Source organism: Bidens hawaiensis, unplaced genomic scaffold (assembly GCF_021521415.1).
Source record: "Bidens hawaiensis isolate Kalapana, Puna unplaced genomic scaffold, B.hawaiensis_p1.1 tig00022300_1, whole genome shotgun sequence".
Classification (NCBI taxonomy): Eukaryota; Viridiplantae; Streptophyta; class Magnoliopsida; order Asterales; family Asteraceae; genus Bidens; species Bidens hawaiensis.
In genome coordinates this window covers 265,887-280,360 of record NW_027493462.1, presented here as the reverse complement: position 1 = coordinate 280,360, position 14,474 = coordinate 265,887, and the positions used below count along the sequence as shown (strand labels likewise).

At 35.6% G+C, this 14,474-nt stretch overlaps 2 protein-coding genes and 1 pseudogene across 2 annotated transcripts; 1 reads left to right on the top strand and 2 right to left on the bottom strand.

The window, feature by feature from the left end:
- Nucleotides 1-2,082: 2,082 nt before the first annotated feature.
- On the top strand, nt 2,083-3,958 carry LOC143565186 (chlorophyll a-b binding protein 6A, chloroplastic-like). The gene is made up of 4 exons (XM_077052235.1): nt 2,083-2,264; nt 2,788-2,890; nt 3,332-3,620; nt 3,718-3,958. The coding sequence occupies exons 1-4, from the start codon at nt 2,083-2,085 to the stop codon at nt 3,870-3,872; spliced, it is 729 nt and encodes a 242-aa protein (XP_076908350.1). The 3' UTR covers nt 3,873-3,958.
- A 578-nt stretch (nt 3,959-4,536) lies between these two features.
- Nucleotides 4,537-7,725, bottom strand: LOC143565185 (G-type lectin S-receptor-like serine/threonine-protein kinase At4g27290). Its single transcript, XM_077052234.1, is given in 7 exon segments — nt 4,537-5,003; nt 5,101-5,251; nt 5,353-5,590; nt 5,667-5,877; nt 5,976-6,094; nt 6,182-6,325; nt 6,413-7,725. Coding segments are annotated over 7 exon segments (2,430 nt in total). The 5' UTR covers nt 7,692-7,725; the 3' UTR covers nt 4,537-4,715.
- Nucleotides 7,726-9,948: 2,223 nt separating this feature from the next.
- Nucleotides 9,949-10,757, bottom strand: LOC143565198 (G-type lectin S-receptor-like serine/threonine-protein kinase SD1-1 pseudogene; annotated as a pseudogene).
- Between the last annotated feature and the right edge of the window lie 3,717 nt (nt 10,758-14,474).

The following is a 14,474-nucleotide window of genomic DNA, read 5'->3' as shown; positions in this document are numbered from 1 at the left end:
TCACATCTAACTAATTAAGTATCTCCAACGACGTTGCTCTGTTTTTGTACGCACTGCATCAACAGCTCTTCAATTCCCATTCCTTTTCGATTATATATTACAATCCTTCTTCATAACTCTCAATTGCTCAATTTTTATTAAGTTATGTCACCAATTACAATAATTTTATATTGTTATTCAATTGCTTGATTAGGGTTTTGAAATTATGCTTGCCCTGTTGATGTAAACTTCTATGAATTTGTGATAATTAAATGAGTTTTGTCTTATTTTTATGAATTTTTTGTTAGTTTTATATGAACTTTGTGTAAATTATGACATTTGTGTACCAAAAAGAGTTATGAATCTACGGATAATCTTGAAGATATGGATGGAGTTCATGTGAATCTAAGATACTTTGATTTTTGTTTAATATTCTTCAAAAAGAACTAATGTGTCATCCTATACATCTGGTGAATGATTTTACAAAGGCTTTGAATTATTTTTTGTGTTAAGTATATATTGTTTTTACTTTGTAGAATCTGGCCTGATGATTCTATAATTTGATCAATTTTGTGGTGTAGGTTCTGGGTGTTGTACACAAACTATGAGATGTTCCCTAATGCATTTATGAATGATCTTCATATTCCTCTATCTAAATGGTGCTCTTGGTGGTTCTTTCTATTACTCATATGTGGTGTGTGAACAATAATTTTAAAAATGACGTGTTTACCCTTTTCTGTATGTTTTTGTTGACTTATTGTTTGACTTTATCTTTGTTTTTTTTAACTCTGCCAGAGTAGGTCTCTGAACGTTGTACACAAACTCTTCAATAGGTTTCCTGATGTATTTATGAATAATCTTCACATTCCTTTATCTAAATGGTAATGCTGATGGTTCTTTCAGTTATACTAATGAGTATGTGCCAACAATAAGTTTTAACTTTTTTTATGTTTTAAATTTACAATTACTTTGTTAACATATGCTTAATTGAATCCTTATTTCATTCAACAGAGAAAGTTATACCAAATGGAGTATGCTGATTAATGCACACAAAGAAGGCCGTTTCTTTGCAAATATGTGATTTTTGTTAAAGTCAAACTTATATATTCTTTACTCTTAAAAATTGTTTCAATTTTTGAGTAGTGGAAGGAAATAGGCTGGCAAGGAAAGACCTTTCTATTGACTTTCGGTAAACAAGCCGGTGTTTTTATCTTTTTTTAAATAAATTTCCCCATTGATCGTTATGTATTTAAAATTCTAATAGATGTCCATGTTCGATCTTTAAACTTTAACCGAACACGAACATGGATATATAATCTAATAGAATTTTGTGCTCATGTTCGTTCATTAAAAAACTGAGTTTGTTCATATCCGTTCATTTAAAACCTAAACGAACAGTTCTCGAATGTAAGCAAATACTAAGTTAAACGAAATTAATAGAACAAACATAAACGAATGCAAATGAACATTCTGTACAACCAATTAAATTAATCAACCTAAACAAGGAAGTAGGAACTGACAAATATTTTCTTTCAAACTAAAAATCGTTGCATCATTGACGAACGGACTAACATTCATGTATTAAATCCAAACAAACTTCCGTACAAAGAATTAAAAAAAAATGAACCAAATTAAATTAATGTATTAAATCTTAATAAAACTCCATTGAAAAATAAAAATATAACATTATCAAGAATAAAATAACAAATTTTTTAAAAACAAAACCCGCGTGTTACGCGGGCTAAAAGCCAGTATTTATATATTAGGAATGGAGAGAGTTCATATCTACTAACCGGATAGTAGATCAAACCCGGATCCGTTCATGACCACATCCTTTGATTCCCTCTTTTATTGCTAACCATCCATTCGACTCAAAAAATCAACAACCCAACCTAAATTACCAAACTACCCCTCACCTGCCACATAATCATTACGAATGGATGAACCTTCCACGTGGCCCAGTAACAAAGAAGTACCCTCTAACACTTGACCAATAACAATCAACATTTGGATATTGCATTATATGATTTATATCACTACTAGTCATCATTCATCCATCAACTAAATCATCCACTTCCAGATACATACTTGAATTCATCTGGAATGGCTTCTAATTCATTAATGAGCTATGGCGTCGCTGCGGCAGTCTTCTCTTCATCCAAGTCTAGATTCGCAACTGCGGTCCCACTTTCGGGTGTTGCAACCAATGGCTCTCGGATTTCGATGACCGCTGATTGGATGCCTGGTCAACCGAGGCCACCGTACCTGGATGGATCCGCACCTGGGTAAGTACTAATATATATATATATAAGTGGGTTGCGTCAATTGTTGACACGACCCTGACACAAAAAGAAAAAACAGGTTTTGGTCGACTACCACCACCCTTTCATGTTGACTTTAAGTATTTAAGAAAAACTTTTATAATTATATTATTATTTATGTTTTTTCCGTTTTCCAATTTTCTGGAGATAATCTTGTAGTTTCCAATTTATTTTCAAGATTTTTAATAATTTTCAAAATAAATATTCATGTTACTCGTTTACTCTACCGACTCTAAATTATATCAATTTTGTTTTTTGTTGCTTCTTTTTTTTGTTAATAAATGGGTTGTGTTCGGGATGAATCAAATTTATGTGTGTGCATGTTAGAGTCGAAATCTTTGACACGAATAATAATATAGGTGGGGCTCGGGTTGCCCGTTGCCATTTGAACCTTCCAACCCACAACCCGCAACCCGTTAACCCACCAACCCGACACGATAGACACCCCAGGTTCAAACATAATGTTTATATTTTTTGTGTATTTCAGGGATTTCGGGTTCGACCCACTTCGTCTTGGCGAAGTTCCAGAGAATCTTGAGAGGTTCAAAGAGTCTGAGCTCATCCACTGCAGATGGGCTATGCTTGCAGTTGTAAGTTTACTATTGGAACACTATTATTAACTCTCACCCGAACACATTTAAAATTGTGTAAATTGAAAAGACATGTCTAACTCGTTTATCTAAACATGACAAACGGATTGATGGGTAATAATCAAGCTGTAAACTTGTTAATATGGTTGATAAATTGTGAAAAGTTGCGTTAAATAGGTTAGCAAGTCTACCTGTTTAAATAAACATGCTAGCGGGTTCATTAATTTAAACGGGTTCAATAGGTGAACTTAAATGCGACTTGCTTATAAAAAGCGTTAGAAATAACAAACCAAAACCTGATTATTTTAGTATATGGTGTTAGTGTTGGAAATTGGACACTAAGCATACCTTAACAATAAACATCACAATTAACTAAAAAGCATTATTTAACTTCCTAGAATATCTAACAAATTCAAGGACTAATAGTTGTAAAATTTGCAGCCCGGGATTTTGATACTGGAAGCCTTGGGGTTGGGCAATTGGGTGAAAGCACAAGAATGGGCTGCTGTCCCCGGAGGACAAGCTACATACCTAGGAAACCCTGTTCCTTGGGGCACTTTACCTACCATTTTGGCGATCGAGTTCCTCTCCATTGCCTTTGTAGAGCACCAAAGGAGCATGGAAAAAGACCCCGAAAAGAAGAAATACCCTGGTGGCGCTTTCGACCCATTGGGCTACTCAAAAGACCCGAAGGCATTTGCAGAGTACAAGGTCAAAGAGATCAAAAACGGTATGGATTTTAGCAACACGTACACTTTTTGACATAGATTAACATGTTTACATATGCATGATTGTGTTTGTTTGTGGGATTGTGTTATCAAACGCAGGACGTCTTGCTTTGCTGGCATTCGTGGGATTCGTTGTGCAACAATCGGCTTACCCTGGTACCGGACCCTTGGAGAACTTGGCAACTCACTTGGCTGACCCATGGCATAACAACATTGGAGATGTCATCATTCCTAAAGGAATTTTCCCAAACTAAAATACACTTTCGATCTCGTCTTTCATATGTAAAATCTATATAAACCCTCGTATCTTGTAATGAAATGAACTTATATTAGTGATGAATTGGTGGTGTGAGTTTGGAATTTCATTTCATGTTTTTTTTCAAGGATTGCATTAAATTTAGATCATACATTAAATAAAATAATAAAAATGCACTTATAGAGAGAGCATTTGGAGTAAAAGCCTAGAAAGCCGTATTATGCTGACATATGACAACTTTCAAAATTTTGGCTGAAGAGTAGTAGTACGGTCATTTTAATTGGTTACTCATAGCATTTCGCATGTTACCAATCTACGATTTTATAGAACAAGAATATTAGTTTAAATTAGTTTCATTATAAGGGGCAAAATTATCACAATGATTTACACCATAAGCTTCAACAGTATACTCGTTGAGTATGTGAAAAATGCCTAAAACCATTTGAATTACTATTGATATCGGAAGTTATATTAATGTTAGCATATACATGACCAATAAGGCAGCATTGCCTGGTGCACATTCATCAACCATTATCTCACTATTCATGAGTTTTCTGTTATGATTAATCTCTCTTTATTAGTGTAACTTGTATGAACTATAACAATCAATCTAATCATAAATGTTTCATTATGTTTTGCAATCAAATAATTTTACACACCAGCCACTAATTCTTCTTGGTTTGACACCGTATTTACCTGAACTAAATGACACACAAACCCTAGCCCTGGTTATGATTTTGAGGGTTTTAGCCACACATGCTTAGTAGAAACCTTGATATAATGGGATTTCCACTTGACACTATGATGAATTTGAAGTTATCAGGCTTCGAAATAAGCAGTTCTATCGAGCATACAAGAGTGTTATCGTGCGTTCATCAACAGAAGGAAGAGATTCAATTTTTGAGCAGTTTTCTTCATCATAAAAAGCAGGTTGTTTTGGTTCAGGCAATGCTCCATCACTAACCAGCATCAGAACCACTGATAACATAGCAGGCCTATCTTCTGCATGATTTTGCACACATAACAGTCCAACATGTATTGATCTTAGTACTTCGGAGATGGTACATGAGGCCAGTAAAGATGAACTCAAAAGTTCAATGGGCCTTCCTTCTTTATAGAGTCTCCATGCCTACATCAATCCATGACATATATTTAGTACATGCTAAAAGGTTGATGTTTCAAAATAACACCGTCTTCCGGTCACCATTTATTTTATCTAGTCTTACATGTCCAAGAAGGTTATCTCCATGGTTTTCATGAGAGAATTCTCTGTTTTTCTTCCCACTCACTATCTCTAGAAGCAGAACACCAAAACTATACACATCCGACTTTGTAGAGAAACGCCCATGTACTGCATACTCGGGAGAGATGTAACCACTACAACATAGTCAATAACAAATTAGCATACAGATTAGGTTAAATATATACGTCTCATCTTCCTTTTTTGGGGGAGAAAGTTTATAACCAAGGATTCTTACTATGTTCCGACCACTTTCTTTGTCTTTGCACTGGTATCAGGTCCTACAAACTTTCTAGCAAGGCCAAAGTCGGATATTTTTGGATTCATGTCACCGTCCAATAAAATATTACCTGCCTTGATATCTCTATGTATAATTTGAAGGCGGGAATCTTGATGCAGATATAGAATACCTCGAGCTATCCCATGAATAATCTGAAAACGCCTAGGCCATTGAAGCATCAAACTTCTTACTTCATCTGCTAAAAGGTGGCAAATATTACATAATTTGTTTGCAATTAAAATATATACCATAGAGATAGGCAGAGAGACAACCAAATAGAAACGAGTCCAAGCTTTTATTAGACATGTACTCATAAATTAGAATCATTTCATTTCCATGGATGCAGTATCCAAGAAGCTTCACAAGATTTCGATGTTGAAGTTTAGCAATACAAATGACTTCATTCTTGAACTCCTCAAGACCTTGTAAAGATGTTTCTGACAGCCTTTTCACTGCTACTTCTAGTCCGTCGTCCAAGACACCCTAAAAGGATTGAAATTGAGTGTTTATGATGACAAATATGTACTTTTTATATCATTTTATTCTTATTCTAATAGGCATGCATTCTATCTACAAATTACCTTGTAAACAGGCCCAAAGCCACCTTCGCCAATCTTGTTGGAGACATTGAAATTACCTGTGGCCCTGGCTACTTCACTTAGACTAAAAAATGGTAAATCATCAAGATGTTCCCAGTTTCCTACAAAAAGACGCGTTCGTTTGCTCCTGCGTACATGATTTTTCTTTAACATGATGTTTCATGTTTAGAAGCAAAAGAATGACTTACCTTCCTTTTTCGTGACATGCCTTTTCTTTTTCTTCATTGAGGCATATGCCACTACAAAGAGGAGTAGCACAGCTGACGACGTTAAAATCACCAATATAAGTATTCCTTGAGGTTTCTTGGAATCCGACTCCGAGTCTGTATAACCTTTCATCAAGTAACAACAAATATTAGAATGATGATGGTCCAATACAAGATATACAATAGAAGTTTGGCCTATTCTAGAATATGTACCTACTAACTCAAAGGCAGCCACTCTTATGTAAATGTCCTGATCATCTTCATCATACTCTTTAATATCTATTAGCTCACCAGTCCACATCAAGCATCCGCTTCCCCCATTTCTGATATCCAAATTTGCATAAGCTGTACAAGAGCAATCATCTCTGCAAGACCGTTCACATTCTCCAAGAGTCATGCTTCGATTGTACCGTGACAATCGCGTGTCTGGCAGTTTTAAACCTGAGATTTTTCTAAAGCCATCCCCACTCCCACAATTCAAAGGCTTTTTGCTTTGACATCCGCTTGACCAGTCAGAAGCATCCCATTGTTCCGGGTTTATTGGTTCAAAACCTTGCATACAAGTACAAGGTGGATGCTTGTTAATGCTACAGATTCCATAAGGACCACAGAGAGCATAGCGATCACAATTGTCCACTAGATAATCTCCATACACAACCCAGTCTTGGATTCTTTCGATCCAATGAAAAATCTGTATCTTACCGTCAGTTGTCAAAACGACCCTTTGAATAAATGAACTTTTAAGTATATTCCATTCTCATTAATAACAACATCGGCAAAGAAAATGGATTTTCTTATCGGCAGGGAAGCCGCTATAGCCTTTACCGTTCCAATGTCCTAATCTTGAAACTATATTTTGCCCTTTTCTTGCGAATAATTGTGGATATCCATATGTGTCGACTATAATATTGTACATACCTATAGCAGGATCATCAGGACTCTTCCAAGCTGTCATGGACCACTCTAAACCTGTTACCAAATTCTTCCCAACTTTCATTCCTGCTAGAAGTGTGTCACCAGGATAATCAAAACTTTGCCAGATCAGATTTTGGTTGGCGCTGTTTTTATTTTTATCCCGCACCACAAGATTTCCAGTATCTAGAAGTTGCACCATCACCACCATCGGATTATTACTGCGCCCACGAACGATTGAATTTGATGACCACTCGACAGTGTTACTGCCACTAAGAAGCAGCAGATTTCCATTGCTACTGATTTTGAACAAGCCAGATGTATCTGTAATTGGTGTCTCCCTGTTAGCAACCCAAACGACTGTGCACTTCGATATGCTCTTGTACCATATCCCCAAGTATCGGTTCTTCGATTTTCCAGGGCTAAAAAAGCCCAATTCAAACATCTTTCCCTCGGAAACAATGGTTTCACCATCTTTGATTAGCTGATTCGCATAGATGGTGTCTAGCGCAGCACTATTTGAAAGTAATAAGATAAAAACAATAAAGAAGACTACAGTTCTTGAATGGTACTCTTCCATTAATGATGAAGAGCAATGATCTAATTATAAGGCAGAAAATACTTTTGAGTTGTAAATTGTTAATTATGGTTATTATAATTGACTTAATTATTTGTTAAACTGTATGGGAAATTTCGTATTTACTATTTGATGCAGCAGACAAATTCAACTTTGAATGCTCCTTCAGAGTCATTACTCGTTAATATTGTATTTACTATTTAGTAAAGAAAATTGGAACAGATTTATCTTTATTAATTTGCTGGTCAAGCGAAGATGGTAAAAGGGTCCATGGTATTCCCACTTTTGTACTACAACTGCACCAACTTTTGAAAATTATTTCCGAAGTACATTTTCAAAAGTTACACAGTAGGTTTATTCTACAAAATGTTTTCAATCCTTGGTACGAAGTTCACAGGGACGGATCTAGCTAGGGGTGTTCACAGGTGCCCGGGATACCCCTCAACTTTCATGACAAAGTGCAAAATTAGTGCAAAATTTTTTTCTTTCCTCTCCGTATTATGTATTCGAGCACCCCAAGCAAATATTAGGATGGCATGCGATATTTGGACACCAAGGTAGCTAGATATCCGTGCACCATTTGCGACCTATACTACTTGTATAGGCCTGTATGAGTTGTACAGGGATAGTTTTTGTCAATTTGTGTTGGTTTGTATTTCCGTGCCTCGTATAGCCCTATACTAGTATAGCCCCTATCAGGGTCATATAGGAGCTATACAATTCGTATAGTTCTTCGACGAAGAACAATATGTTTTATGGGTTTGTTAATACGCCCTGGACTCGGTTGGTATTGAACTTTATGTGATGTGTATACTAAATGAATGGTTTTTAGGGCTTGGTATTGAATTTTATGTGAATAATGAATTTTACGAGCGAATAGTGATATACGAGCCGAATAGTTCTTGAATGAGGAACTATACAAACCGAATAGGGGCTACAGGAGCCGCATAGTTCTTGGATGACGAACTATACGAGCCGAATTATAGGTCTTGAATAATGAACTACACAAGCCAAATAGTCCTTGAATAATTAAGTATACGAGCTGAATAGCTCATAAACAGCAAAAACCTATAAAACCATAAGCAGTGCTATTCGGGTTATATAGACCTATATGCTTCGTATAGGTATGGTGTATTTCTAGGTTCAGTACAACCTATCAAGGCCTATACGACTCGTATAGGCAGCAAAAAGTTGTGACTTTGATTTCTCCGTAGATGTGTAGGCGCGCAATGTCTGTATATAACATCCTCCTTGAAAGTTTTGTTGTCCACTGACTTCGGCCACTCCACTCCTAATTGTTGTTTAAACTCTTTTCTTCCTCTAGGCAGCCTGCGGACTTCTTTTATGGGCATGATTGATCGTTTTTACAACCCGACGGAAATTAGATTAGGCCAATTTAAGTTTAATCTGAAGCCCATAAGTTTGTAAAATCCAATTTAATTTAAATAATGATCTTTGAGTGACCTGCAAAAGTGTCAAAATAAACACATTTGTCTTTTAATTCTCATGATTAAAATTACTATGTGTAATATTAGATTACAATATTTCTTAAGCTATGTCCTATTAATTTGAGAAACTTTAACCATGCTCAATAGATAAAATTTATTTTCCTTTTTTATCATATGGTTAGTTTAATTTGATCATTTTAGCTTGTTTTATCTACAACCTAGAAATATAAAATTTACTTAATGCATTATATTATAAAATAATATCGATACTTTTTAATAAATAATTAGTAAGTAACAAAGCGTAAAAAAGTTGTAAAAAAGTTGGACGTACCAAGTACCATTTTTATTTAGTGGTTCATAATTAAATACACTTCTCGAATTTTCTGATAATTTTGTTTTTTAGGAGTATATAATACTATTTTGAGAATTGATACATACTACAATAGTGAAGTAATTAACAATCATTTTTGGATGAAAGAAGTTTTTTTTTTTCTATCTTGATAGTTAATGATGTATTTGGTTGAAGGTATGCGCGCAGAAAACATTTATGAAAATGATCCATGTTTGTTTTACACCGGTTATTTCTATAAAATGTACAAAACTAAAATGTAACAAAACCCAAGAAATCTCTTTTATATGTGATCTCTCTTTTATCCTATAATTTCTTAAGAAACGGCTAAACGGTCATGTTATCTGAGAATTTTGTATAATATATGAAGTTATCAAGACAACATCATTAAAGTTAATGATAAAAGAATTTTGTATGAACACATTAACAGGTATATGAACATCTTAGGATAAATATGTGTTTGCTATTGAACAAACAATTGTGTTATTGTGCATTCATCAACGGATGACACAGACTGAACTTCTCTATGGGTCTCCCCAGTGAAAAAAACAGGTTGTTTAGGTTCAGGCAACACAACCTCACTGATCAGCATCAGAACTATTGACAACATCGTTGGCCTATCTTCTGAGTGATGTTGCACACATAAGAGGGCAACATGTATTGATCTTAGTACTTCAAAGACCACACATGAGGCCTGTAAAGATCCACTCATTAAATCGATGGACCTGCCACCTCTATAGAGTCTCCATGCCTGCATAAAACACAAACAATATTCTTATAAAAATCACTAGTTTCCGGTAAGGTTATTGGGACTTAGCTAGTCTCACAACTCAACCTACATGTCCAAGAAGGTTATCACTGTGATCTTCATGAGAGAATTCTCGGTTTTTCTTCCCACTTATAATCTCTAACACTAGAACACTAAAACTAAATACATCTGACTTTATAGAGAAACGTCCATGTACTGCATATTCTGGAGAGATGTAACCACTATAGAGGTTAAAAAAATAAACTTGCATATTAGTGTAAGAATTATGTTTTGATATCATATTTTGGGTGATAAAATATTAAAGTTAAGGAGAATTTGTACTATGCTCCAACCACTTTGTTTGCCTTAGAGGTGGCATCATGTCCTATAAAGTTTCTAGCAAGGTCAAAGTCGGATATTTTTGGATTCATATCACTGTCCAACAGTATATTACCGGCTTTTAGATCTCTATGGATAATTTGATGGCGAGAATCTTGATGAATATAAAGAATACCACGAGCCATCCCACGTATTATATTAAATCGTTGAGGCCAGTCAAGCATCAAACTTCTGGTTCCATGTGCCAAAAGGTGACTACAATGTCATGTGTCATGAAGATTGAAAGTAACATATTATGGGAAATCATAGAGTGAGTCAAACCAAAAAGAAAAATATCCAAGCTTTTATTAGCCATATATTCATAAATCAAAACCAGTTCACTTTTATGAAAGCAATATCCGAGAAGCTTCACAAGATTCCGATGCTGAAGTTTTGCAATGCAAATGACTTCATTCTCACTCATCAAGCCCTTGTTAGGATGTTTCAGAGAGCCGCTTCATAGCTATTTCTCTTCCGTCTTCCAACACACCCTAAAAGATTAGAATTAGGATTAGGATTAAGATTATGAGTTATGATGACTTATAATTCGGTAGATACTTTCAATTCATGTTTTAAGCGGTGCATTCTATTTTCGAAGTATAAAAGAGTTACCTTGTAAACAGGACCAAAGCCGCCTTCTCCAATCTTATTGGAGACATCGAAGTTACCTGTGGCCCTAGCTACTTCAAATAGGCTAAAAGATTGTAAATCATCAAGAAGTTTCATCTGCAGTGAAAAAAAAATGATTAACGCATAAAACCGATACAGAGACTTCGTATGGTAAAATTGAGTTAGGGCTATGAATCGGAATATTGTGAGGATCGTGTGTGCGAGTTTAATTGAGATTTCGTGGTGTATTTATAGCGATAAAAGTCCTGGTTTGGCCGCGGGTTTATAATCGCGATTAGATGTGATTTTGATTCGTTTTCCATGAATAAAGTGTCGGTTGGACGCGTTTTTTATCAACAAAAGATTTGGCAATATCAATTTTGCGTTTACGCTCGTAAATTACGGCTCAAGAAACAGAAGGGGGGGGGGGGTCGGCCTGACGAGGAAGAGGGAAGAAAAAGGAAAAAAAAATATTTTCAAAATTCATTTACATTTTATCCCCCTAACGTTAGATTAGTTAAACGAGTTAAGACCAAACATAGATACGGGGTGGGTTTTGCACCTTCGCGATAGTTTTTAGTATTTTATTAATCAAACGAAACTAATCCAAACATCGTGAAATAGAATAAATGATCAAAGACGTAAAAATAATAAATATATTAATAACAATAGACCGAATAAGGTAAAATAAATTTAAACGGGTCGTGTTTTAGAGTTCGAATTTTAACGGATGTTACATGCAGCCTAGTTAACTTTTCATCAAGCACATACCTATTTCCTACAAAGTGATATGTTCAATTGCTATCCATTACGTGCGATTAAAAAATCTGTACCTTATAAACAAGCAGAATTTTATATTGTACACTTTTGTTATGAAAAATACATCTCAAAATATATCAATACTATTATTCTCTATATCGTCTCTTTCTTCAAACTTCAACATGGTATCACAGCAGATTGAATGATCCTTGGATCAACTCATTTGCTCATCATCTAACCTGCAACATTTAGAAAACAAAAAAAAAAAAACCCAAATTCCAGAACCAACATCCAGTTCATTTCTCAAAGCCATGTCTGAAAACAACAGTTTATCCGATAATGATTTGTCATTACAGATTGCAAATCTCCTCAAAAACAGTCTCAATTCTCAAAACATTAACCAAAAACAAAACCTTTCTGATAGTTTGAAAATTAATCTCAAACTCGACAGTCAAAATTATGCTCTTTGGGCTCGAATGATTCGAGTTGCCATTGGAGGAAAATCCAAAAGCCTCTTGAATCATTTAACAGAGAAACCACTAGATCTAATGGATGACCAGTGGGAACAAGATGACCTAGTGGTCTTCTCTTGGCTCATTCAAAATATCGAGCCTTCCCTTGCTAGCAACCTTACCGAGTTCCCCACATCAAAAGCGTTGTGGGATGCTCTTGTGATTACGTATATTAGTGGGAAGGATAAACGTTTGATCTACATGTCAAAGCCAACGAAATTAAACAAAACGGTGCATCTCTAGATGATATTTGGATCATAATACAAGGGATTTGGGGTGAAATTGAACGAAGGGACCCAAGCCCTATGACGTGTGCAACCGATATCACAACTTACAATAACATCAGGGCTGAACAGAAACTTTTCCAGTTTCTCAATGCTTTAAATCGTCAATACGATCCGATAAAGAGGGAAATCCTACGGTGGGAACCCTTACCCTCGGCTGAAGGTGCTTATGCTGCCGTACGCAAAGAAACGGCTCACCATCTCAAGCAATACAACATTGCATCAGGGTGTAGCATCTGGTCTAGCAACCACCGGTACATATGAGGCCGAGGGTATTGGTCTCATCTCGCGAGGTCAACGCCGGTCAGACCAGGGTTCAAAAGCAACAGGTTCATCACTCCGGGTAGACAAGAATCGGCTCAAGTGCAGCCACTGTGGGATGTCAAAGCACACAAAAGAACAATGTTTCAAGCTCGTTGGATTTCCAGAATGGTAGAATGACGGTCATAAAAAGGGAAATAAGGATGGGGGAAAGGCTGCTTCCACCGCCAGCGGCTCTGAAACTACCCGCAGCGGCGGAGGCAACCAATCTAATACCACTGACCAGAGCAACGGTTTTGGAGGCATGGCATCGACTGATGTGAGCGGCGAACCCGATTTAGGGCACAACCGTGATGGAGGTAACGGGTTTGGGAAAGTTGTCTCAAACCCCTCTTTTCTTAATCCTGTTTTTTTTTGTCCCTTGTTTCTAGATTTATTAGACAAACCCCTGAAAGAATCAAATAGTGTAACACCCTGGCTAAAGCGGAAACGCCTGAGTGTGACATACAGATTGCTCAAACACATGTGTCACTATTAGGTGACCATAATAACATTATTTCATTTAAATCTTCATGTAACACAAGTTTATCAAATAATACAAGTTGCAACAAATAAATAAACAAATGATAAGTTGTTCTTTGAATATGCTATAGGCATGCTATGTGTATTCTAACTTTCATCATCGTATCTTTACACCTGTAACATATGTATAAAATAAAGTCAGCTATGAACATAGCTGGTGAGATTCCCACAGTTTGATATAATATGTAAAAATCATACAATTCACGGACAAGTAATGAACAAGCAAGTAAAGTCATTTCCAGTTGGTATCAACCAACGTACTCGGGTAATCGTGCAAGTAAGATCCTTTCCAGTTGTTAACAACCAACGTACTCGGATAATGAGGCCCTTTTCCACTCGATACAAATGGACCTGAGTGCAAAGGGGGGCGTATGATCATACTTATTGAGGCTACCACGTGCAAGTAAATTCGAGCAAGTAATCAAGTAACAGACAAGTCCATATAGTGAATTGTAGTTTGTAATCGAAAATAATAAATACTTGAAGTTTTGTAGGATACATATGCTACCCCAAAATATGAAAACATTTAAAAGGAGGTGGTGAGAAACTCACCTCGAATGCGAAGATAAACTTGTAATAAAATCCAATAGCGCAATAACGAAACCAAAGCGATCGAAAATGCGTTTAAAGAATCCGAATCGTTTGAACTTCTCAAACTATAATTGAAACAAAAACAAAATCTAACTATCGGGATTGAAAAAGTTATATATAATTGGTCAACGAGATATTAATATAATATAATATTATTTTTAAGTTTTAACAGGAATTTAACGTTTTAATTATTTTAACTAATATTTTTTTAACAATTTTAACATTATTATAAGAAGTATAGTTTTTTCGAATTTCGAATTTTAAT